This window comes from Lynx rufus, unplaced genomic scaffold (genome assembly GCF_022079265.1).
Source record: "Lynx rufus isolate CCGP_SWC_20201006 ecotype Redwood Valley unplaced genomic scaffold, mLynRuf1.p SCAF_18, whole genome shotgun sequence".
Taxonomy (NCBI): Eukaryota; Metazoa; Chordata; class Mammalia; order Carnivora; family Felidae; genus Lynx; species Lynx rufus.
In genome coordinates, this window is record NW_025814832.1 from 4,860,340 (window position 1) to 4,885,107 (window position 24,768).

At 55.7% G+C, this 24,768-nt stretch overlaps 1 protein-coding gene across 1 annotated transcript in view; it reads left to right on the forward strand.

The window, feature by feature from the left end:
- The window catches only part of SEZ6 (seizure related 6 homolog), a 53,896-nt gene that overhangs the window by 17,124 nt on the left and 12,004 nt on the right, over positions 1-24,768 (forward strand). Inside the window, exons 4-6 of the mRNA XM_047080887.1 lie at positions 11,846-12,493; positions 12,963-13,096; positions 23,233-23,428. Of these exons, the coding sequence (XP_046936843.1) occupies positions 11,846-12,493; positions 12,963-13,096; positions 23,233-23,428 (978 nt within the window). The remainder of the gene's footprint in view (positions 1-11,845; positions 12,494-12,962; positions 13,097-23,232; positions 23,429-24,768) is intronic.

The window sequence follows — 24,768 nt, forward strand, 5'->3', positions numbered from 1 at the left end:
AGGGGCTCAAAATGTCGGGAAGCTCAGTGTAAGGAGCACACCTGGGTGACGTGACCCCCCAGGTACCTCTGGTACCGCACTGCCACTTCCCAAAGATGTTTCAGGCCCCCGCTGCATCTCAACTCTACCAAAGGCCACCAGAGCTCGTTGCCCTCTGGATTCTTGGGGCTCCACACCACTGTCCCAGCTGCTCTGGAAACTAGCACCCGCTGGAAGGGGGTACCGTACAGCAGTCGGAAGGGCATGAACTGGAGGACCAAGCAGGAAGGCACCCCTGGTTTCCTCAGAGTGGGCACCTGCCCTCTGGGCTCCGGATGCCCTTGCTTTCTGAGGCCCTTCGCGCCTATATCTGTCCTTCTGTCTGTCTCTTGAGCTTAGCAGGACAAGGGTAGCCCCCGGTGAACTTCCAGGGCCCAGCCAGACCACTTCCTGCAGCTGTCTGATCCTAGTTCAGGGATCTAGTTGGGGATGGGACCTAGTTCCCATCCTAGATGGGAAGAATTAGTCAGACAGTATAGGTGAATAGGCCAGCAGAGCCTGGCACGCCAGAGGCGCTCAAATATACCACTTCCCTCCCCGGGTACTTTTCTCACACCTCCACCCCCCAACCCCCACGTGCACATACGTGCATACTTTTTCATACTCACCCCCATGCACATACATACTTGGACACATGCACACACGCAGACACAGCCTAGCCCTCCACGTGCTCAGCAAATACTGACCGACAGATGGAGGTGAGGAAACTGGGGTCCAGTGCCACACAGAAGGAAAGTGGTGAATCAAAAGAGCACAGTGCCCCCCCGCTGCCAGCCCCCCCTCCCCCACGTTTACCACTGTCCAAGAGGCTCCATCAACTCCTGAGCTTGGGCACCACCTCTAAAGGCAGGGCTGTGCCTCTCCATCCGACCCACCCAAAGACTCAAAAAAGACAAGTTTGGGGCGCCTGGGTGGCTCGGTCGGTTAAGCGTCTGACTTCGGCTCAGGTCATGATCTCTCGGTCTGTGAGTTCGAGCCCCGCGTCAGGCTCTGTGCTGACAGCTCGGAGCCTGGAGCCTGTTTCAGATTCTGTGTCTCCCTCTCTCTCTGACCCTCCCCTGTTCATGCTCTGTCTCTCTCTGTCTCAAAAATAAATAAACGTTAAAAAAATTTTTTTTCAAAAAAGACAAGTTCGGGGCGCCTGGGTGGCGCAGTCAGTTAAGCGTCCGACTTCAGCCAGGTCACGATCTCGCGGTCCGTGAGTTCGAGCCCCGCGTCGGGCTCTGGGCTGATGGCTCGGAGCCTGGAGCCTGTTTCCGATTCTGTGTCTCCCTCTCTCTCTGCCCCTCCCCCGTTCATGCTCTGTCTCTCTCTGTCCCAAAAATAAATAAACGTTGAAAAAAAAAAAAAAAAAGACAAGTTCAAGGTCACACAGCCCATCAGTGGAGAGCTACGTTAATGCTGGAGTCAGGGTTCTGACAAGGCCTCACCAGGCTCCTCTTAGCCTTCACAGCTAAGAACAGATACTCCTGTTACTTCCTGGGCACAGAGTGCCCAGAGCCCACATCAGCATTAAGGACCAGGGCAGCCCGGGGGTCTGGGTTCAGCGCCATGCCCCCCATCCTTAGCCAACTCTCCCAATCCATCTCCTCTCAGATGCAGCTGACAACAGCAGCCACAGGACAAAAGTCACAAGGTCAGGGAGGGAACTTTGACCGTGGTGCACAGAACAAGCCCCTTCGTCTGACTTAAAGACCCAAGAACCTTAGGGCTACCATGAAGTTAATTCAGCTCGGAGGCAGACAGACGCAGGCACTGGGAGCAACCTCAGTGGTGTTGGCTTTTAAACTTCAGGGTGGGGGCTGGAAGGGGGCTGCAGCCCAGAAATGCTGGTCTGAGACTCAGGAAGGTACCTGCTCTGGGGCACTGGGAGGCTATGACCTGGCCTTGCTTGGCTTCTAGCCTTGGAGGAACTGTCCATGGTCCGTGCTGGATGGGGCAGAGGATGGAGGGGATCGCTACTCCTTCCTAGATCAACTCCTGTTCCCCAACTTCACCACTGGGCTGGGCTAAGCTGGCCCTGGTACGGGCTCCAGGGAGAATGTAGTTCCTGCCTTTATGGCCTTCCTTGTCCCAGCTAACATTCCCAAGGTTTTTCTTCCAGAGAAATACACCCCTGCCGCTGACAAGGTGGCGACTGGAGCATTAGTGCTGGGGCAGGGCTGACCTGAGCACCCAGCTCAGGACTAAGTCCCTCCCCACGCCCTGGCCACACATTCCTTTGAGTTGGCATAATCGGGGTGGAGTATGGCAGATTGATTAGTTACCAGTCTGATGAGGGAGTTGATGCCAACGGGACCCCTGCTGCACCTCCCACGCCTCCAGTCTGCCCCAGGGGTGGGAGTCAATTCTACTGCCCCTGTTCCAAGGCCACCCCCAGTTCCTGTGCCTCTTGCCCAGCCCCGGGAACTGTGGGCAAGCAGACCTCGGGCCCCCAGGTCCCCAGGACCAGCAGGCAGACAGGAGAAGGGAGTGCAGGGCTGCAGGGGAAGGTGGAGCACGCAGCAGGTGACGCTGTAGCAGAGGCCTCATTAATCACCTCTCCAGCCCCCAGCTCTGCAGTGGCGAGACCATATTAGATTTTAAATTGGAAAGCAGAGAACATGGCAGTTAGCCGGGAGCTCCCTCTACCCTGGGCCCCTGGTCACAGCCTCAAGGGAGGGAAAGTGCAGTAGGGAGAAGAGAAGAGAGCTGGCCCACCACAGTCCAAAGCCCTGTCCCCCTCCCTCCCACATACCCAGAGCCAGAGGGACTGTCCAGGTCACATGGCCCTGCAAAGGGCCAAGATAAAGTCCAAGAAGGGGCAGAGTGAAAAGGAGGGAGCATAGCAGCCACCTTGGGGAGAAGTACATCCCTTCTGGGAGTTAGTGCCTTTTGGGGCTTGAGGACTGTATGAAGCCAGGTTCCAGGGTGTGGCATCCGTGAGCTAGGACAAATGGTAATGACTTGTGGCCTGTGCATGTGTTTGGACCTGCATGCACACGTTCATGTATACCCACAGACCCACATGCTCATACAGGCACACACACATGCTCACAGGAAGCAGCAACTCAGTGTGGTAGAAATTTTGAGCCCAGGCTGTGGAACAGGCAGACCCAGTTCAAACCCCTTATTTGCCACTTCCTTCCTGTATGCACTAGGATGATTTACTTTGCCTCTCAGCCTCAGTTCCTTCATATGTAAAGTGGAAAATATTGATTCCAAGCACGAAAAGCTGCTTCTCTGGGTGGAAGGCAGCTCTCTAGGAGGTCCATGCCTGACCCAGTAACTATGGACGCCCTGCCATGGCTTCAAACTGCCCTGGGGCTGCCCCAAGAGCCTTGAGGAGTGGCAGGCCAGGCTCTCTGCCCCCTGTGCTCCTGACTGAGCAGTGAGGTTGCTGGCAAGTCAACAAACACAGCAGGCATTGTCATGAGACATTCACACACCCTGATCCCATCCTGAGCCAAATCACGTGAGGCCAAGCATTCCTGGCTTTCTGCCACCCACAAAGTCCTCCTAAATTGGCTCTGCCTGAGCTCCCCAAATTGCTCATTGAACACCCACCACTCAGAACACCAGTGCTCAGCCAAGGTTGGGAAGCCAACATCATCAGTGGGTGGCACTCATCCTCCCTAAGGGGTAAGTGATGACAGGCCAATTCTCCTGAGCCTTTATGGAAAATCTAAAGAAGTCCCATGGCTTCTCTCCCTGCCCAACCCCAGACTCAAACAAGAGGAGCAGATACTGCCACGCATCTTAACTCTTCTGCAGGACCCCTGCTCCAGGCTCTTCCCTTCTGAAAGGCGGTGAATCCTGCAGGAGATAAGGTCAGGTATGAGCTACACTTTCCATCATGGTAGGACTAACCCCACGTTGGCTATTTACATGTAAATTCATTAACATGACATAAAATTTAAAATTCAGTTTCTCAGTCTCCTAAGCCACATTTCAAGTGCTCCATAGCCACATGTGGCTACCGGCTACCATACTGGACACACAGATGCAAAATGTTGCCCTCATCACAAAAAGTTCTGTTAGATAGCACTGTTCCAGGGCTGGACAACCACTGGGTTTGAATCCGTTACACTCAAATTAGTAATCTTGGGGGAACTGTGCTCCCTGGGTCCCAGTTTCTCCATCTATCAAATGGAATACTAAAAGTCCGTGTCTTATAGAGTGTTCGTGGGAATTGAAGGAGTTGATTCTGGTAAAGCACTTAGAATGGCGCCGGGCATGTGGCAAGTTCTCAGTCAACAGTAGCGTTTCCTATTTATATATGCAAAGTCTTTTTTAGCTCGCTGGATCCTGGTAGGTGAGAGCTGGCAGGGCCCTCAGATACTTTTCCCATCTTGCTGGTGGGGAAATGGAGGCTTGTGTTCAAGAAGTGATTTGTGCAGGGGAACCCAGCCTGTCAGGGGCTGCACCAGGACCAGGTGGGCAGCCTCCTGGCTGTTGGCCATTACCTACCCCCACCCATGTTCTCTCCATCTGGCAAGAAGATCCCAACCCTGAGATGCCAAAGCCCAGGGTTATCTACCACCCCAACCTGGGATGGAGGGAGACAAAGTTGCCCCTGCTAGCTCAGGAAGTAGTGAACTCTCTGTCCCTGGAGGTATGCCCACAGACGGTAGACAGCCCCAGAAGTTTTGGAGAGTTTACTCTTTTTTTTTTTTTTAAGAGAGAGAGAAAGAGCAAGCAGGGGAGAGGGACAGAAGGAGGGGAAGAGAGAGAGAGGGATAGAGAGAGAGAGAATCCCAAGCAGGCCCCACGTTCAGCACAGAGCCCAACCCAGGGCTCAGTCCCATGACCATGAGATCATGACCTGAGCCGAAATCAAGAATCAGGCATTTAACCAACTGAGCCACCAGGCGACCCCGGAGAGTTTACTCTGCAGAGCAGTTGGGCAAGGTGCTCTCCCAGCCCCAACATCCTGAGTACCAGCCCTATCCCCCATTTCCTGTGTGACCTGAGAAAGCCCTCTGGACTCAGTTTCCTCCTGCAAAAATGAGGGAGGGATGAGATGTTCACCAAGGCTACATGGGCTCAGATTCTCGGATCCAGTGACTTCCTTGCCTGGAACCTGGCCAGGAGGAGGTGCTCCCATTCATATTTGTACGCCAGATTTTCCTGGACTGCCAGGGGTTGACCAAGAGAGGGCAGTAAGAAGGTGTGATGGGGGAAGGGGAGTCAGTAGCAGAGAAAAAGAGGAGATAGTCTGGGACTGGGGGACCCACTGCCCTGTGCCGGCAGACACTCTTTATCAATTGCCAGTTGGGGCTGTGCTGGGGAACTGCCAAGGGCTGGCTGCCCATCTTCTCCCTGTAGGACCCACCCCGGCCCGCCTCTGCCCTCCCCTGCCCACCCCTGCTGGACAAGGGCCAGGTGCTTTGGGGAGAAGGGAGGCTTCCAAGTGTGCAAACAGGCAGAGTCCTTGAGCCCACCCTGCACTGTGCCAAGTACCAGGGGTCAGCATTTGTGGGCAGAGATATGGGAAGAGAGATGCCTCATGCTGGATTCTTGCCCACAGACACAAGTAGTACAGGGAGTGCCTGCAGGAGGTCAGAGGAGAGAACCATTGTCATCCACTGGGCCAGCAGAAATGGCTCCCCAGAAGAAGGATAGGAGCTGGGCCTAGTAGAACGGGGAGGGTTTGAAGAGACAAAGGCATAGTGAGCAAATGGGGCAGAACGGGGAAGGCACCTGTTCTGGCAGAGATGGTCCCTTTGAGTGTATTTCTGTGCCCACTTCAACCACTGCCCCTGCAGGACAGTTCCTTCCCCATACTCTGAGCTGCAGGGCTCCAGGTACGACTGCCCTAGGACAGTGGGGCCAGGCTGCTGGGGAGATGGTCAAGGAGGCCCCAGTTGCTTCAGCCAAGGGCCAAAGAAAACAGTGGACGGAGCTGAGCTATGGAGCTGTCCAGTTCTGGGTTCTAGTCCCAGGCTTGCCACTCATTAGCTGTGTGCCCTTGAACAAGTTACTCAACCATTCTGGACCTGGATGTCTTTCTCTCCGGGATAATGACCCAAACGTCCTTAGAGTCAGGGGAGGATGAGACCGACACATGAAGGTGCTGATTGCATAGTGGGCACACAGGGAGCACGGAGTAATAGCGTTACCTGCGTTACCTGCCCCAGCTGCCTGGCTCCAGACCACAGGAGACAGAATGTGTCCATTCAGGCTCTGCCGCATCTCCTGGGTGACCTTGGAGAAGGCACACCCTAGTTCTGGGCCTCAGTTTCCCCATTTGTCATATGGCGCTTATATTGCCTTTCCTGTTAATGTAAGTAGTCGAATAGCAGCAAACCTACCTCAGATGCGGGGATACTGTGCTGTAATTGCTACAGTAACACATGGAATCAGAAGCTCTAGAACTGGACCCCAGGCCTCAGGGGCCTCAGGGGCCAGCTAGACTCTAGCTGGAACCTCTCATTTCAGGGGGCAGGTCTGGGCTCAGTGGTCCTATCACTATAGAGACCAGGCTCTGGCTGGGGGGGGGGGGGGGCGGGGAGGGCAGGCACTCTCACTCCCAGGACCCCTCTCCCCTCCCTTGGGCTCTGGGATAATGAGGGTCTACAGGGGCCAGGCCCTTACTAATCCCCTATTAAAACTTGAAAGGGGCCAGGGAACCTCCAGAATAAACTCATTAACTTTTATGGGATAATAAATGTATCCCATTAAATTCTCATTCTTATGCTGGGCCAGCTTAACCTCCAGAACCCAGAGGGGTGGGCTCCCTGCCCGCTGTATCCCCAGGCTCCCCCTATACCCACCTGCTGTCACGCTCCCCCCAACACCAGCTGAGAGCTGGTGCTACCACAACCTAGGGATCAAGGCTGACCTCATCTTAGAACTCTGGGTACCCCTCCTGTGCTGGCCTTGGCCTTGTCCTTGGGAGGCCAGCAGCTGTGGCCCTGAGGGGGAATGCCTGGTACCTCTGCAGAAACTATCAGAGTGACGGGGGGGGGGGGGGGGGGGGGGGGGGGGGGGGGGGGGGGGGGCCTTCTGCCCTTGCAGAGGCTGAGGCGGGGCTGGCAGATGTGAGCCTAGGCCTGTCTCTAGGTGGCCCTCACCAAACCCAGATGTCCCCACTCCACAGATGGAGAAACAGAGACCCTAATGGGCAGCCCCCTGCCCAGGTCGCACAGCTAGTGAGGCACAGATTTGGGACTGGAACCTGAGGTTTTCTGGCTGTCTCGTGCAGAAAGATTTACAGAAACACTAGCACCAAATGGGGCAGCCCAGCTGTCCCTGAGGCAGCATCTGAAGGCTGTTGCCCTGAGCAGCAGGTCCCCCAGGTGGGGCCACTGCATAATGACCCCAATCCTTCACCACTGCCTCCACACAGACCGATTCCAGCTCCACAGCCCTCCAGCACTGTGAACCCTCGGCAGCCTCCTGGACCTCCGTGAGCCTCAGTTTCCCCATCTATAAGACAGGGACAATAACACCTATCTAGTTGGATGCTATGAAAAAAAGTCCCCAGTCTTCATGGCTTCCCCCAGAGGCTAGACAACCCACCCCTCCTTCCAATCCAGGCCTGCGGGGGCGGGGGCAGCATTGAGCACCGGGCTCTTGTCTGTAACCTCACCAAGCTGGGCCCCCGGGGAGGAGGGGTCAGGACCGGCGCCCTTTCCTAGGCTGCCCAGTCTGGGCCTCCAGCGGGGGTGGGAGGGAGGCCTCCATTCCCAAGAGGGGCCACCGGGGGGGCTGCGCCGGCCGGGAGGCGGGAGCGGGAGAGAATCCACCGGGGAGGCATCCTGAATGGCTCATTAGTGCCGATGAAAGCCTTTTTTCATTTCGTCTAAATACTTTAAACAGGGCTCCCTCCGATGTCTATTTGCATAGCTTAAGAGCTAATGCGGGGGGAGGGCCCAGGCGACGGCGGGGCCACACCAGGGCGGGGGGGGGGGGGGGGGGGCTGCCGGGAAGCTCCGGCCTCGTCTGCGCGGGGGAGGGGGGGTGCGCGGAGGGGACGGGTCTTTCCCGGACCCAGCCCTCTTGGAAGAAGTGGCCCCCGGCCCTCCCTCCCTACTGGAGGAGAGGAGAGAGGAGCAGCCCCGGGAGGGCATCCCTGTGTCGGGGCAGCGGTGGGGAGCACACAGGTGGGGATCATGGGGGACCTGTCCACCAACGACATGCAGGCCTAGAGGTAGCTGCCCTTTGCATGCTGGAATATCCTCATTTAACAGATGACGATGCTGACGTGCTCGGGGTCACACACACCGCCACACAACAGGGAACATGTTCCCTCAGAGAGGAGAGCCCGTGTCCAGGGCCATCTCCTCCCCACCCCAGGCCTGCCTCAATGTTGCCCTGGCAGGGGTGGGCGGGGGCTGCCCAGCCTCTGCGGCGTGGCCTCTCCCTCAGTGCCTCCCTTGAGAAACTACACTTTAGAGCACCAAGTCTCATAAAACCCCTCCCAAGGGCCCGTTTTACACCTGAGGACACAAAAACCCTGAGAGGCAACTTGCCTGGGCTCCTGGGAAGGGGGCCCACGTGGCAGAGCTGACCCTTGAACCCAGGTATGTGGGACTCTGGCTGCGCCCAGAGAAATCGTGTCATTGTTTCTGGTTTGGGCCCCAGATTCAGAGGTGCTTGGGGCACCGGGTGGGTGCTCCCTGAGTTCCAGGCAGAGGGCTTCCTGAGGGTCCAGACCAGGCTCCGGATGCCAGAAATTCTGGCCCTAACTACTTGCAAACTGCACCAGACCTTGGACAAGTCCATTATCTCTCCAAGCCTTAGTTTCCTCACCTGACTAGAGGCTTCTCCACTGGATAGCTCGGCTCTCCTGTGAGGCAGGCTAGTATCACGGGAAGACTAAGGCTTTGAAGCCAGATCAGCATAGTTTGATCCCAGCTCCACCACTGTGCCACTGGGCAGGTCCTCTCCCCTACCCTCTAGGCTTCAGCTTCTTTATAATTCCCCTCTCACGGAGTTGTAGTATCAATTAAATAATACAAGATCCGGGAACAGCCTGACTCAGTGACTGGAAGACAGTAGGCACCTGATGAGACTGAGCATCTGGGGTCCTGACACCCCCTTTCACCATCCCCTGCCTCACATTCTCTCCCTCTGTCAGTCTCTGCACCTTTGAACTCAGCCCAGGCAGAAAACCCCAGGAACCTGGTGGCAGGAAGGACAGGTCACAGGGCCTCGGGCTTCCATCAGAGTCAACCAGGATATCGGGAGATGCCCTCTCCCCAGAAATGGCTTGTCTCCCAGAAATGTTATCTTACCCTCTCTGACAGTGGGTAGCACCCTCCGGGACCAAGTGGCAGCTGATTACAGAATCAATTTGCTCGTTTGATATGCTATCTCGATCCCATTTAACCAAGTGCTCAGTCCCCCCAGATAACACAATCAGTGCAATCGACAGTGACGGGAGGTGCCCATTAGCTCCGCTCCATTGCCTGGTACCCACCTGGCAACCAGCGGGAGGAGCTGGGCCCACTATGGTCCCTTCCTGAGTTAGAGGATCTCCTTGTCCTCCCTCTCCCAGTCAAGAATCCCACCGGTACCTGCCCTGGGAGCCACGGGCCACATGTCTTATCGGGCAATCCCGGAAGGGGACACTGGTCTTCAGTCTACGTGATGAGAGAGGGTCCCGTTCCTTGTGCCATGTTAAGATCAGTCTCGGCTCACCTGGCAAAGACTGTGTGGCATCTGGGAGGTGGGCAAAGAGAGTAGCCCTGTCCTGGCATGTCACAAGCACTGCCTGGCCCCTCCGTTAGTGACTCAAATGAAAGACACAGGGCACTGGCCGACCATCTGCTCTGGGGGGTATGGGCCTGGCTGGGCATCGAGGTTGGGCATTGTGTCGTCAATGTCTGGCACGGAATGCCAAAGCACAGATGAGCTGCTTTAGTGGGCATCTCAGGAGATAAGGGTTAGTCCTGTTTTCTCAGTGTCTCGGGGCACCAAGGCCCCTCTGACCCAGAACCATGGAGAGCCCTCTGACCTGCCCCTACCTCTCCCACCCCGTCTCCTCCCTCCTCCCATTTGTCTGACACATCAGAGCTGCTATGGGCTCCTGAACAGAATGTAGGCCATCTGCCACTTCCTCACGTCTGCCAATCCGTGGGGTGGGTGTGAGCCTGTGGAATGACAACCCCACCATCAGACATTCAGAGGAACCAACCTTCTCCTCGCAAACTGTTAACTTGCTCTGGCTGTGTTTCCCTTCAAGTGCTCATGCAGCCATTTTGAGAGCTGTGAGAACCAGAATATCCTCCTGGCCTTCTCGGAACTGGCAGAATTCTATATGAGCTGAATCTGGAGCCAGCATCCATTGACCTTTTCCTGGCAGTTAAGGATCTGGAGAGCTTAGTGGCCCACAAGCAGAATATGCATCATCTGTCCAGCTCTGTGGTTCAAAAAGTCAAAATAGTCGATAGCAGAGCAACCTGTACCTCGAACCAGCGAGAGCAAATGAGTTGCCTCTTCCGCAGCCTTTCGAATTGATTAGTAGTGGCTGCCTGGATAACTGTGTCGAGAAGGATTCTGAAGTCCCATGCGGCTCAGCAAGGAATACTCCAAACTGGCTAACAATGTCTGCCATGGATTGGGGCTAAGCATTCTATCCCTGCTTTAGACCCTGCCCTAGGTAGTCCTGGCTAGTATCATAAGAAAGATCACGGGAATTTAGAGACACATATCAAATGAGGAAAAGAAGTAGTATGATCTCACTTAATCCCCCAAGTAAACCCCATTTTACAGATGAGTAGACTAAGTTGCAGAGAGTTTAGGTTATTTGCCTGAGGTCAACAGCCTCAAAGCAGAATGGATTTGGGGTTTGAAGCCACATATGCTTTACTCTAGCTCTTGGCTCTTCCTACTCTGTTCACATCACTGTTCTAAAAGGATCAAAAGAAAAAAAAGACGAAAGAAACGATTTTTTGAGAAGCGAGAGAAATAAGACCAAATGGGACCCTAACAAAGATGCTATGTACCCGTGAGGGAATCTAAAACAAAACCCCAAATATATGAAGCATTTCCTGAAACTAATGACTAGCAGCTTCACTGAGAACGGAAAATGAACTTGACAGCCCTAAAATCTCAGGTGGAAAAGTCACTGTGGTGGGGGGGATCGGACTCTTGCGAAGGGTTTTACCTCAGGTCTTCAACTGACTGGTGTGTGACCCGGAGCAAGCCACTTCCTTTCTTTTTTTGTTTTCTTTTTTAATGTGTATTATTTTTAAGACACACACACACACACACACACACACACACACACACACACACAGAATGAGCGGGAGGGGGCGGACAGAGAGAGAGGGAGACACAGAATCCGAAGCAGGCTCCAGGCTCCGAGCTGTCAGCACAGAGCCCGACGCGGGGCTCGAACTCACGGACCGTGAGATCATGACCTGAGCCGAAGTCAGATGCTCAACCCAGACGCCCCCACTTCCTTTCTTTGGCCTGTTTCCTCACCTACAAAATGAAGGCCCCAATTAGGAATGGCAAATACGTATTTGTCCTGTCGGTCTGAGTTATCAAGGCTGGTTGCCGGGCATCTTGTGTTGAGGAGTCTGAGGCCGAATCTGAGAATGGCAGAAAATAGCAGACAGATAGAGTAACCGCGTCCACCTCTGGTGTCGGAGGGGAAACGAGGGGACATCACATATCTCAAGGCTGTCACGTGAGATATGTGATGTCCCCTCATTTCCAGCTCTCAAACTCTGTAGCTCCTGGTTCTGGACATTGAGCACACTCCCCAAGTCTCTCCGTCAACAGAGAGATGGATCTCCTGCTGTGTGGACTGGGGGTGACGCTGTTCACGGTGGGGCAGGGGGGCACCTCTGATGATTCGTTATTATTTCAGGACTCTCCTCAGAGGCCCCAACCACGGGGGAAGGGCAGGCCCCAGGCATCGAGGAGACGGATGGGGAACTGACAGTGGCCCCCACGCCTGAGCAGCCGGAGCGAGGCGTCCACTTCGTCACAACAGCCCCTACCCTGAAACTGCTCAACCACCACCCGCTGCTCGAGGAATTCCTACAAGAAGGGCTAGAGGGGGGCGAGGCAGGGCTGAGGCCGGCGCTGCCCTTCCAGCCGGACCCACCTACACCATTCACCCCCAGTCCCCTTCCCCGCCTGGCCAACCAGGACAGCCGCCCTGTCTTCACCAGCCCCACTCCGGCCATGGCCGCGGCACCCACTCAGCCCCAGTCCAGAGAAAGACCCTGGAGCCTGGAGTCAGAGGCTCCTGTGCTTCATATCACAGCTCCCCTGCCTCCAGTGCCCACCCCAGGCCCAGGGGAAAGGCCCAGTACTACACCCCCTAGCAGAGCATGGACTCCAACCCAGGAGGGTCCTGGAGACATGGGCAGGCCATGGGCTCCAGAGGTTGGGCCCCAGACCACTGGACTTGGGATGGAGGGAACTATCGCCACTTCTACAGCTTCAGGGGACGATGAGGAGACCACCGCCACCATCGTCACCACCACCATCACCACCGTCCAGCCACCAGGTCAGCTGCTCGCTGGCTTGCAGATCTAGAAATGGGGATCAGGGAAATGCGGGGCCCCCGCGTTCCTCTGTCTCTGTCACTGTGCCACCCTGCCTTGCCCTTTGGCACCAAGGGCCAGCACGTAGGAGGCATGTGGATGGGAACCAGATAAACCTGGGTTCAAACCCTGATTGGAAGCGACTACAACAGACCCTAGGAATTTTGCTGAACCTCTCTGAGCCTCCTCTGTTAAATAGTGGTAAGAAGACGGACCTCAGTGAGCCTTTGTGAGAACTGAGCTAAGATTGCATATAGTAGGTGCTCAAGAAAAGGTGGTCCCTTCTTTCAACAGGGGAATACACGTCCCAAGAGGCGGGCTTCACCACACACACACATACACACACACACACACACACACACACACACACACACACACTGATCAGCCTTCACCAGAGCTGGGCTTAGCCTTTTGTTTCCTCCTGCCTCCCAGGCCCTTGTAGCTGGAATTTCTCAGGCCCAGAGGGCTCTTTGGACTCCCCCATGGCCCCCAGCTCACCTATTGATGTCGGCCTGGACTGTTTCTACTACATCTCCGTCTACCCTGGCTACGGCGTAGAAATCAAGGTAAGCAGCCTGGATCTGGTGGAGACAAATCTGGGGCTGGTGTATTATCTTTCCAGAAAGGTGCTGGCTATCGGGGGGAGGTGGGGATGCTCAGGGGCATCATTTGGAGGGGGGCCTAGAGCCAGGGCTGGACCCAAAACTTGGCCAGTTTCTGCCCTATGCACCAGGGACTAAAGAGCTACTGTGCCCAACTAGTAACGCCTTAGGTTGAAAGGGGCTGCAGGAGGGGCAGGCGAGCCCATGCTCTTCCCCAGGAGCTCAGGAGAGCTTGAGGAGGGGCTCTACCCTTGGAGGGGCAGGGGATTGGGTGAGTCTCTGAATTTATGTGACTGAGTAGCAAGAACTCAGGGCTGTGTGGTGGGGCTCGAGAGAGCCATGCAGGGTCAATGACTCACTTATTCACTCACTCATGCCTTCAGCAAATACTCCCTGAGCAGCTCCTCTGGCCAGGTCCTGTGCTGACTCCTGGGGTGCAGAGGTGAGGGAGACAGACGTGGTGCACCGTCAGCTGGTGGGCGAGTCAGACCCACAGTCCCAGCCTCCTGCCACCTGCCCTTTCTGGGCCATCTCATGCCTCCCTTGGATGAAGACTCTTTTAATCCTCAAACCTGAGCCCGAAGGTCCTCAAGGATATCCCATAGGCTCTTCCACCCCCATGCACCTCAAACCCAACTCTTCCCTTTTGCTCCCCCAAACCTGCATACCACACCACTCCTGACCTTAGAGATGGACCCTAACCCATCAGAAACATGGAACAGGGCCACCACTGCGCAAGGTGGATGGCACCTGGAACTGCACGGTGAGGTCAGCCTGGCCCTTCTTTCTCCCTCGTCTATGGGTCCTGTCTCCCCCTGTGCACATTCTATCATAACATTCCCCAAAACTCAGATCTGCCTGCTTCTCCCCTCCGTCCCCACAACCACCACATGGTCCAGCCTCCATCATCCTTCCCCCAGATGATGCAGTGGCTGCCTCACTGGTCACCCCACTCATGCTTGCCCCCACTGTCCTCCACCTCCACTGTAGTCATTTTTTTTAATGTTTATTTATTTTGAGAGAGAGAGAGAAAGAGAGAGGGCACCTGTACATGCGTGGTGGGGGGAGGGGTTAAAGAGAGAGGGAGAGAGAGAATCCCAAACAGGCTCCATGCTGTCTGCACAGAGCCCGATGAGGGGCTTGATCTCACAGACCATGAGATCATGACCTGAGTTGAAAGCAAGTGTTGCACGCTTAACAAATTGAACCACTTAGGCGCCCCTGTAGTCATCTTTATTTTATTTTATTTTATTTTATTTTATTTTATTTTATTTTATTTTATTTTAATTTTAGTAAGCTCTTATGCCCAATGTGGGGCTTGAACTCACGACCCTGAGATCAAGAGTCACATGCTTTTCCAGCTGAGCCAGCCAGCGCCCTCCACTGCAGTAGTGTTTCCCATATGAAATCAATCCTCCCCCACCACACCTCCCCAGGGGCCTCTGAATCATGGCCAGTCCCTCTGACCCATGTCTAGCCACTTCCTCCCTCATTGTCCACTGCCCCTTTGCACTAAGCAACATGCAGCTAACTGGGTGGGCCAAGCCCGCTTTCCTCACAAGCCCCGACTGGATGTGCTCGTCCCTCTGCCCAGAAGAGTCATCCTACTGTCCCCTCCCAGGACTCACCCTTGGTGTCACTTTCTCTGTGAATTCTCTCCCAACGCCTTGTCCTGTGGGCCTGTTTATAGCTGGCCAGCTCCCCAGCTAGACCGTGAGCTCCTGGAGGGTTACCTTGGAGTATAGGGCCCGCCATGGGGTCTCCATGGACTGACTGACTGGACAGATGGATGGAGGAAGGAAGGGATGTGGTGACATTGGCCTGAGTCTGGAGACAGAATGGAGGTGGAGAGAGGCATTCAGCCTAGCTGAGGGAACCAGGCAGGTGACTGAGGAGCACAGAGAAGGGGGCAGAGGAGTCCAGGAAACAGGGCGGTGCTGCTTGCTCCCAGCTCCTGGCCTGCTCCCCACACATCCCAAAGCCTCTGGATCTGGGCCGGCTACACCTGTCCTGGAGATGTCAAGTCCAGGTCTCCAAGCCAGGGCTGGAGTGGCGGGGGGGGGGGGGGGAGGGGGGCGCCTCTCCCACCACTGGTGGGTCCCTCCCCTCCTTTCTGTAACCGTTTGCTCCTGCTCTGCCAAGCCGTGTGCCCCTCGCTCTGGGCTGACTGGGAGGGTAATTAGGAGAAGCCACCACCACCCCCCTGAGCCATTAGCACTCAGTGCCGCTTAATTAAGGTAATTAATGTAAAATCATCACCTAATGAGAGGTGGCACCGGCTGTGGCTCACCGGGTGGAAGGCGCCAGCTGCAGGTGTGGGAAAGGGGATGGGAAGGGGCAGATGCCAGGCTGGGTGCCCTCCTGCAGGCCCGAGCTGGCTGCGCTTGCCCCCCGAGCCTACCGTCCCCACTGAAGCCCGCTGGGCCAGGCTAGGCCCAGTCCTGGTACTCTCCACAATGGAGCAAGACGCCGGCTTTGCCTGCCCCCGGCCACGCCACGGCCCCGGGCACGAGCCCCACCCTAGACGCCCACCCCGCCGCCATATAAGCCCTGTGTCTGTTGTCTAGTGCCGCCACATTTTTTTTTTTTTTTGCATCAGAATGCAAAAGCTGTTACCAGGCAACCTTGAGATGAAGCCCTGCCACAGCCCTGGATCGCTGTGTGGAAATGTGGCAGGCAGGTACTGGCTGCCTCACCACCTCTACCTCACCACCATGGGGCAGAGTCCTTGGGGACCCTGTAGGCCCCGGTGGGCTGACTTAGAGTCTGAGGACACGGCAGGAAGGGCCAGGAAGGAAGGGGCAGAATCAGCCAGGGCTGAAGCGAGAGTTAAGGTCCGTCTCCTTCCAGGGCGAGTTCTGGCAACCTCTACCCCTGTCTGGGCCTCCTTGCCACACCACGCAGGTGGCTTTGCAACCTGAAGAATTACAGATACTGCAGACCAGTACCCATGGAGAGTGGGAAACACTGAGGCTAGCAAGGACAGGGAATTGCCCAAGTCACTCAGTTAATCAGTAACTAATGTGGTTTGGCGAATGAATCCGTTCTCCAAACGTAAACTGAGCAATTACCGTGTGCCAGACCCTGTGCTGGTGTTAGACACAGTTCCTGGGGGAGACAGAAGTCCTAAACAGAATGCTCGGCGCCGTCGGGATGGAGTGGGAAGCGCAGGGGACTGTGGGAATGCCAGGATGGGGCACGCTTCACCGGCCTGGAGGGCCGGAGAAGGATTTCTGGAGGCAATGAGACCTGCTCGGGAGCCTGACAGATGAGAGGTCAGCAGACAAGCCTGGGCTGAGAAGCAGCGGGTATGTCAGACTGGCCGTTTGAAGGTTGCCAGGCAGTTTGGGACAGGTGACTTTATTGCACAGGAACAGAAGGTGAGCTTAGGGGCTTCTGGGTTGCACTCCTGCCAGGTGCTAGGCCTGAAATCAGGGCTCTTCTGCCCAGGGCAGTAGGGGATGAAATGGGTGAGGCAGCCGGAAGGCCTAGAGGGTGCCTGTGGCTCCTTGAGACTGGGGAAAGGCTTGTGGCTTCTCTCCATTGTGGGTAAGTCCCTGCCTGCCCCTCCATGAATTCACAGGGATGGCTCAGGGTAGGTAGAAGGGATGGAATCCAGGCAGGAGGGATGAGAGAAACCATGAGAGGAGATGAGCATGTTAAGGACCCACAAGTCACATCCCTGACACCATGCTGAGCCCCTGCCATGTGACCACAACCCTGGCTAAAGTCCGGGGCCCCAGACAAGACCCTTTGCATGAGGAACAGCCTCACGGGTTCCAGAATCCCTAACTCCCCAGCTCTTCATGTCTTGGACCACAGCCCCTCATCACCCTGCCTCCCTCCCTTCGGGGTGCTGCAGGTATTGGTGAGGCTGGACGTCTGAGCCGCCCACAGGAAGGAGACAGGCCAGGCCCTCCGTAATCAGAGGAGGTTTTCCTGTGTCAGCTGGGGTCAGGCACTGGGCTAGGCTCTTTCTTGTGAGATCCAGAGAAGCCCCTTCAGGATGGCCCATGGGGGTCCCATCCCTTCTCCAGGCAGCCGGTCTCCCCCGAGGGCTCCAGGCCTTTCTGGGCCTGGCGTGTGCCTCTCATTGCACTTGGCATTCCAAGAGCCTTCCCACTGCCAGCCTCCATCTTGGCTTGGCTGTTCTCTGTACCATCTGGAGCCTGGGCACAGCTGCTCATAGTCCCTACCCTCGTGCCCCAGGTGGCTGCACTGGAACACAGCTCTCCCGTGCCAGGTCAGCTGCCAGTATGATAGCCGGAACACTGGGACCAGGCCCGATGTGGACACCAGTAGGGTAGCCAGTCAACCTCCGGCCCAGGAGGTTTCTGGGCAACCTCCTCTTTTCTGGCTCCTGGAAGGCTAATCTGAGGGGGGTTTCAGGGGCACAGGCAGGTCTAGCCCCACAGATTTAGGCCATTCTCCCCATCCCCAAGGCAGACTCAAGCTCATAAGAGCTTGTGAACAGGCATCAGTTCCGATAAGAGCACAGAGGCTGTCATGAGGGACCAGTCCTGCCTCTGCAGCCCATCTCTTGGTACCTGAGCAGAGCCCCTGGCCTTTTCTGGACTGACTTCCCTCTCTGTAAAAGGAGATGAACCAAATGATGCAGAAGGGCCCTCCCAGCCAGTCCCTCTGAGCACGTCTCCTTTTTTGGGTTCAGGAATTTCCCTCATAAGCCAGACTGGACAGTAGCCCCTCCAGCTCTTGACCCTGCTTCCTGCTTCCTCGCAGCTGTAGAACCTGAGCCAGAGAGAGGGTGGCTCCCAGGTCCAGTGCCTCCTAGGCAGAGCCTGGCAGGCCTGAGGCTAAGGGTCTTTTGGTGTCAGCTGTCACCATGGCAAGAGCCATGGTCTTACCAAGGTAGGGCCCAGATCTCCCCAGGAAAGGGGAAGAGGACTGCTAAGCTGTGCTTGTTCTGTGCTAAGCCCCTTACAGGTAGGATCTAACTTAATCCTTACAGCCCTATCAGGTTGGTACAGCCATCCCATTTCACACACGAAACTGGGGGTTCAAAAAGGTCACGTGACCTGCCCAAGGCCCTTTCAAGTGGTCAGTGATGGAGCCAGGGTTTGATTCCAGGACTTAAGAGCACCTGTTCTTCCCCCGGCCCAGGCGATTGGGCAGGTGTGGTGAATCTAAAAAGGGAGTTCAGCTGGGGACTGTTGGGGGGGGGGGGGGGCTCTACCCAATCCCTTTTCTCAACTCAGCCCTGCCTGCTCCTGTAAGACACCCACCTCGAATTCCTCCAGTTTGGGAGCAGGGCCTGGGGCACTGTGCATGAAGACAAAGCACTGGACCAGGAATCGGAGGTCCTGGCCTGGAGTCCTGGCTTTGCTTTGGATTTACTGGGTGACCCAAAGAGGAAGTCTCAACATCTCTGATTACAAGATTCCCTTATCTATAGAGTGGAGGTAAACGCAATCTGCTCTGCCTCCCTTGTTGAGATTTTGTGAGATCTGAGAGGATAATGGATGTGAAAAAGCTTTGAAAACGGTAAAGGGTCTCATGGGAAAAATTGTGATTATCATAATATTGTTTGGAGTGGAGAGGCACAGGGATGGGTGGAGCACGAGAGTGTGAGGGAGCACGAGGGTGTGGGGGGGGCACGTGGGCGTGGGGAGCACGTGGGTGTGGGGAGCACGAGGGTGTGGGGGGGCACATGGGTGTGGGGAGCACATGGGTGTGGGGGAGCACGTGGGTGTGAGGACACACGTGTGCCAGGCCAAGTGTTCGAGGAGGCTGTGTGCATCAACTTGGGTCTATGTCAGAGTATATGCATGGGTGTTGGTGACCAGGAGGGTTTAGTGGAGCAGGGCCTGTGGCCAACTTCTGGGGGCTGAGGGCTCAGGTGCCAGGGGTGGGGCTCACACGCCAGAGTCATCCTTGAGCTCACCTGCCTGTGCAGGGTTTTACTTGGGGGATGGTGGCACCATCCCATCCATGAATCATACCATCAGGGCGTGTTCTGGAGACCGGACTTGGCGGCTTCCATGGGGACAGACAGGCCAGTCAAGGCTGATGGTCTGGGGTTGGCAGAGCACAACCTAAATCCTCCCCACCTCCCATTCAGGAAAGAGTCAGCCTCCTCAAAGTGGCTATATTTCCTCCCTTGAACTGACCCCATGGTCTGCTGGAAGCCGGGCAGTGCCAGACAGGGTCCTGGGGGAACTGTCCTCACCTCCCTCAGCTCTATTTTCCCCCTGCCTGGCCCCCAGCTCCCACTCTTGTCACCGGCTAGGGGTGTGGGAAGACAGCCCTTGTGAGCAGAGCTGACATTTCAATCTGTCTCCCAAGCTCTTCAGATGCCTGCAAATTGCATCAAGACTTCATCACCCTCCTTGTCCAACACTCAGCCCTGTCTGGCCCCTGTCAGGCCTGGCCTTCAAACAAGTGACAAATTACATTGCAGTCACTGCAGCAGGCCTGCAAGTGGGTGCTGGGAACCCAAGGGACCAGGGCTGCCCAGACAGCCTCTCGCGGAGAACAGGGTGCCTTCTGGATGTGAGCCCTGGGCAACCCAGGCCCACTCCCTTCTGTGATCTCATGGCAACCCTCACTGCCAAGCTGGGCTGAAAGCCAGGCTGGCTGGAGGGGGCTATGCCTTCTCTTGATCAGAGGGGACCAGGGCCCTCAGTTCCCAGTTTTCCCAGTTTTACCCCGGGCTTCGGGGGTGGGGTCGAAGGATGGCTATTGAGAACATGAATCTCAACATCTTGGAAAAAGCCAGATCTGGCCAAGACCCACCCCACACTAAACCCGGTGGGCCTGGGGTCTGGGAATACAGATGTATGGACATCTGGATGTCTGGATGGCTTTCTGCAGGTAACACCGCCATGAGGTGGGGAGGGAAGGAATTGCCTTTGCCTCCAGCAAAGCAAGATTCTGCTACTTAACGCTTTTTGTGACCTTTTGCTGAGTTCCTTAGCCTCTCTGAGCCTATGTTTACTTACGGGGGATCTTACCACCTACCTTATGGAAGTGTGGTGAGAACGAAATCCTATCTATAAACAGAACGAGGCTGGACACATTGTAGGTGCTCCATAAACGGTCATTGTTATTGTGGGGCTGCCTCCGCTGGTGGCAAAACAGCGGGGTCAGGAGCTGGAAGCTGTAGGTCAAGGGACGTTTATGGGAACTAGGAAAAAGGCTACGTTCTTTTCCCTGCAGCGATGTCCTCCCTTCCTCCTCCTCCCCAGGACCTCTCAGACCCACCTGCTCCACGCTCTCCCTGAGCCTGCAATCCCTCCGTTCCCCCCTAGAGGATTCCTGCTGCATGCATTCAGTGCCACTTAAGTCAGAATTATATGCTGCCTGGCGTCTCTCGATAATTACAGATTCCACGTGTGTGAGTCTTGTTTGCCCAACTCTAGAATCACAGAATCTCCAAGTTTGAAGGGACCTCATCCAGCCTCTGCCTGCAGCAGCAATTCCCTGAGGAATGTCCCCGGCAGATGGTCAGGCAGCCTCCACCCGAACGTGCCCTGTAAGAGAGCGCCCCGCGGAGAGGCAACACTGCCGGCCCAGCACCTCGCCTTGAGCCTTCTTTTTGGCCGCAAAGACCCACTAGGTCTTTTCTCCCAGACAGAGGAGTCCCCGGGGGGCACATCTGTCCTCAGCACCCACAGTCTGAGGGGCCCAGAGCGTGACTGTCTCCTTGGATCCGGCTGGGCTTGGCATCCATCATCCTCTGTGCTTCTCAGCTCACAGGGATCTGGCGAGGAATGTACCTCCCCTTGTCCACACAGTCACTCTCTCCACACAGATTTATTGCAACTGGCCGTTGAAGAGGGCATTGTGACCCCAAACGCCACCCTGGGCTCTAATGGAGAGGTACAGAGAGGTGGGGAGGCCCTGAGGCAAAGGAACGGACTGGCCTGGATTGGGAGGCAGAGGGTGGTGGTCCCGAGATCTGAAAGAATGACCAGCTTCAGCAGGAGGGCAAGAAGAGAGGGCATTCCCTGCACAGGGTCCTGCGTATACAAATGTCCAGAGGGGCGGGGGGAGGTGTAGCCTCTGCTCGCAGTGCCGTTAAGCGAGGCTGGCAAAGCCACTGGGGCCAACTGTGAGCTGGGAAGTTTGGACCTTATCCTCTGGGCAGTCTGAGGTCGCGAACAGGGTAGGAGAGAGACATAATCTGATCTGAGCCAGCCAGGACCCAGAGATGAGCTGGGGATGGGAGGGGGCAAGGCCATTCTCCAGGTGAGAAAAAATGTGCAGGAGGTGATCAGAGCTAAGGGATAAAGAGAAAGGGCCAACTGGGACATATGGGAAGGAACAGATCTCTGGGCTCCTTGTACCAGGCCACACTGCCACTTCCCCTCTGGGCAGTCTATTGCTGTCCAATCCTTGTTTGACTGAATGAAGGCATGGAGCCCAGAAGGATGATCCAGGGATTGAGGGCCTGAGGATTGGGGTGGTGGCAGAGAGGCCTGGGACAATCAGAGGGAAGACTGGAAAAAGAGGCCCAGAGGAGCACCTGGGTGACTCAGTCGGTTGGGCGTCCGACTCTCGACCTCGCAATTCGTGAGTTCGAGCCCCGCATCGGGCTCCACGGATAGCGCAGAGCCTGCTCGGGATCCTTTCTCTCCCCTCTCTCCGCCCCTCCCCGACCCCCTCTAACAAAATAAATAAACATTTTTTAAAAAGAGAGAGAGGCCCAGAGAAGAGACACCGATGGCCGAGAAGTGCAGGCGCACAGCGTAAGGCCTGGCTGCACAGACCACAGGGGCCAAGTTGGGCAGGGCCCTGAGGGCCACGGCAAGGCATCAGGACTAGATAGTGGGGGTTTGGCGGGCTCCACGGAGCGCCACCAGAGGATTTCAGCAAGGAAGCGCTACGACGGGCCACAGGTTGGAGCTATTAGCTGGCTGCAGTTCAGAAAGTATTGATGCAGAGGGAGGAGTGGGTGAAGCCCTGCAGGCAGAGAGGCGGCCGCAGTGATCCCAGTGAGTAATAGTTGTGAGGAGCTGGGAAGTGGCAGGGGGATGAAGAGTAATAAGAAAATTGGGGTCCAACAGACAGGATTGAATGACTGATCGGATGCAGAGTATAAGGGAGGAGGCCAGATGCCAGTTTCTAACTTGGGCATGCACATGGACGGTGAGGGAAGCTGCTGGCTGGGTGTGGGGTGGCTCAGTGTGGGGCAGGCTGGATATGGGGTCCAGCAGGGGGTGTCCCGGGGAAGCTGGGCACATGGATCTGATGCTTAAGACCTCACATGGCTGGCCGGGCCCTTGGACACCTATCTAGTTCAACGTACCTACTCCACCCCACTTTATAGAAGGGAAAACTGAGCCCAGAGAAGTGAAGGGATAGGAAGCAGCAGGTGTCCTGGTGTCATTGAAAACCTTTGGAGATGGGGCGCCTGGGTGGCACAGTCTGTTAAGTTTCTGACTCTTGATTTCGACTCAGGTCATGATCCCAGGATCGTGGGATGGAGCCCCGCATCAGGCTCTGCACTGAGCATGGAACTTGCTTGGGATTCTCTCTCTTTCTCTCTCTCTCTCTCTGCCCCTCTCCCCCACTCACACATGTTCTCTCTCTCTCAAATTAAAAAAAAGAAAAGAGGGGTGCCTGGGTGGCTCAGTCGGTTAAGCATCTGACTTCGGCTCAGGTCACGATCTCACGGTTTGTGAGTTCGAGCCCCGCGTCGGGCTCTGTGCCGACGGCTCAGAGTCTGGAGCCTGCTTCGGATTCTGTGTCTCCCTCTCTCTCTGCCCCTCCCCCGCTCACACTCTGTCTCTCTCACACACAAATAAATAAACATTAAAAAATATATATAAAAAAAAAAGGAAAGGAAAAGAAAAAGAAAAGCTTTGGAGACAGAAAGGCATGCTTACAAATTCCAGTTCTGCTAATAATATTTATGTGACCTTGGGATATGAACTTCAGATCCAGGCTCACGGGGTTACTGGGAAGTGAAATGAGCTTCTCCTGTACTCAAGAGCCTAGTTCAGGGCCTGAGGGCTCAAGTAGCCAAGCGGCCCTGAGGATTGGCCATGCCTGGGGCCTCTGGGAGCCTGTGGGCAGCAGGGCTCAGTCAGCAGGAAGAAGCCTGACTGCTCTGCTTTGCTGTGTCTATCCCACCACAGGTCCAGAACATCAGCCTCCGAGAGGGGGAGGTGGTGACTGTGGAGGGCCTGGGGGGGCCTGACCCGCTGCCCCTGGCCAACCAGTCTTTCTTGCTGAGGGGCCAGGTCATCCGTAGCCCCACCCACCAAGCAGCACTGAGGTTCCAGAGCCTCCCACCACCTGCTGGACCTGGCACCTTCCATTTCCACTACCAAGGTAGGCCTGGGCAGCGGAGGGAGGAACCAGCCCAGAGTGGGTGCCCTCCTCGGGATCTCTGGTGCTATTATAGTGTGTATAGGGGGTGGAGGGGAGACGGGGGACAGGCACAGATGCCCAGTGAAGCTCTGTACAACTAAAGGTGATTGTTTAGTTGTACAGAGACACATCAGACACCTCCAGAACCTTCCTTCCTCCACCTACTACCCTGTAAAGAACTGGTTGTGAAGGGGGCCCGACACAGAACCGGGTAGCCTCAGGGGTGCCCCTTGCCATCTATTCATTCATTCATTCGTTCATTCAGTAAACTTTTCCTAGGCATCTGCTCTTTGCCAGGCCTGTGCTGGACACTGACAATATCAAGATGAACTCTCCAAGTCCTTGCCCTCAAGGAATTCAGAATCTCTAGGGGAGGCAGACCCTTAAACAAGCAGTAGCAATAAAAGCCATCTCCCCCAAATTCAAGGGGGCCAAGGTCAAAGGGGCTTGATAATGACCAACGGGAGGTCCTTTGCTACCAACCTGGCCTTCCTGAACTGCCTCATTCACCCTAGACCTGTCTCAGGCCCCAGTCAGCTCAGAACACCTCTGGAAATAAGGGAGTGGCAAGATATAACGGGAAAATCACAGACTCAGGAGATGGGAAGATCTGTGTCTAAATCTCCTTCCCATCGGTTGACCTTGGACAGGCCATCTGACCACTGTGACCTTCTTTTCCTCCGCTGTACAATGTGACCAATATACCTACTCCATAAAGTCATGATGAGGATTATACAAAAGGGTTCATGTGAAGTGCCTAGCACTTAGGATGTTCCATGAACTTAGTATGCTCCATGAAGGAACCGAAACAAGTATTAACGAGCTGGCAGGATGGGAAAGGGAGGAAAAGGGGCTTGCCTCTGCCCCTCTTCCATCAGCATCTCTCCTGGCCCCCTTTCCCCAGGCAAAGTCTTCTTGACCCCTTGTACTGCTGTAACAGGGTAACCGGTTCAGACTGGGAGTGCTAATGGGGAAATAATTGGTGTGAACAATTACGGCATTGCCCTGCATTATCAATAGGGGCCCACTTCTGCAGCTCCGCAGGGTCCACAGCCCAGGGAGGAGGACAGGCGCTGGAGACACAGATGCTGGAACCACCTAAGAAGCGCTTGCCCCTCTCTAGCCTCTCCACCCAAACTGGGAGAGCAGTCTGGTGTGGCAGCATGGAGCCTGGCGGTGGGCATGGGCTGCCCAGGGTCTTGGCAGAGGCAAGGGGCCAGCTGAGGCAAGGGCCAGCCTCCCTAATGGCTCATCAATCCTCCCTAGCAGTGGGCATAATTTCACACCACGGTAACCTTCTC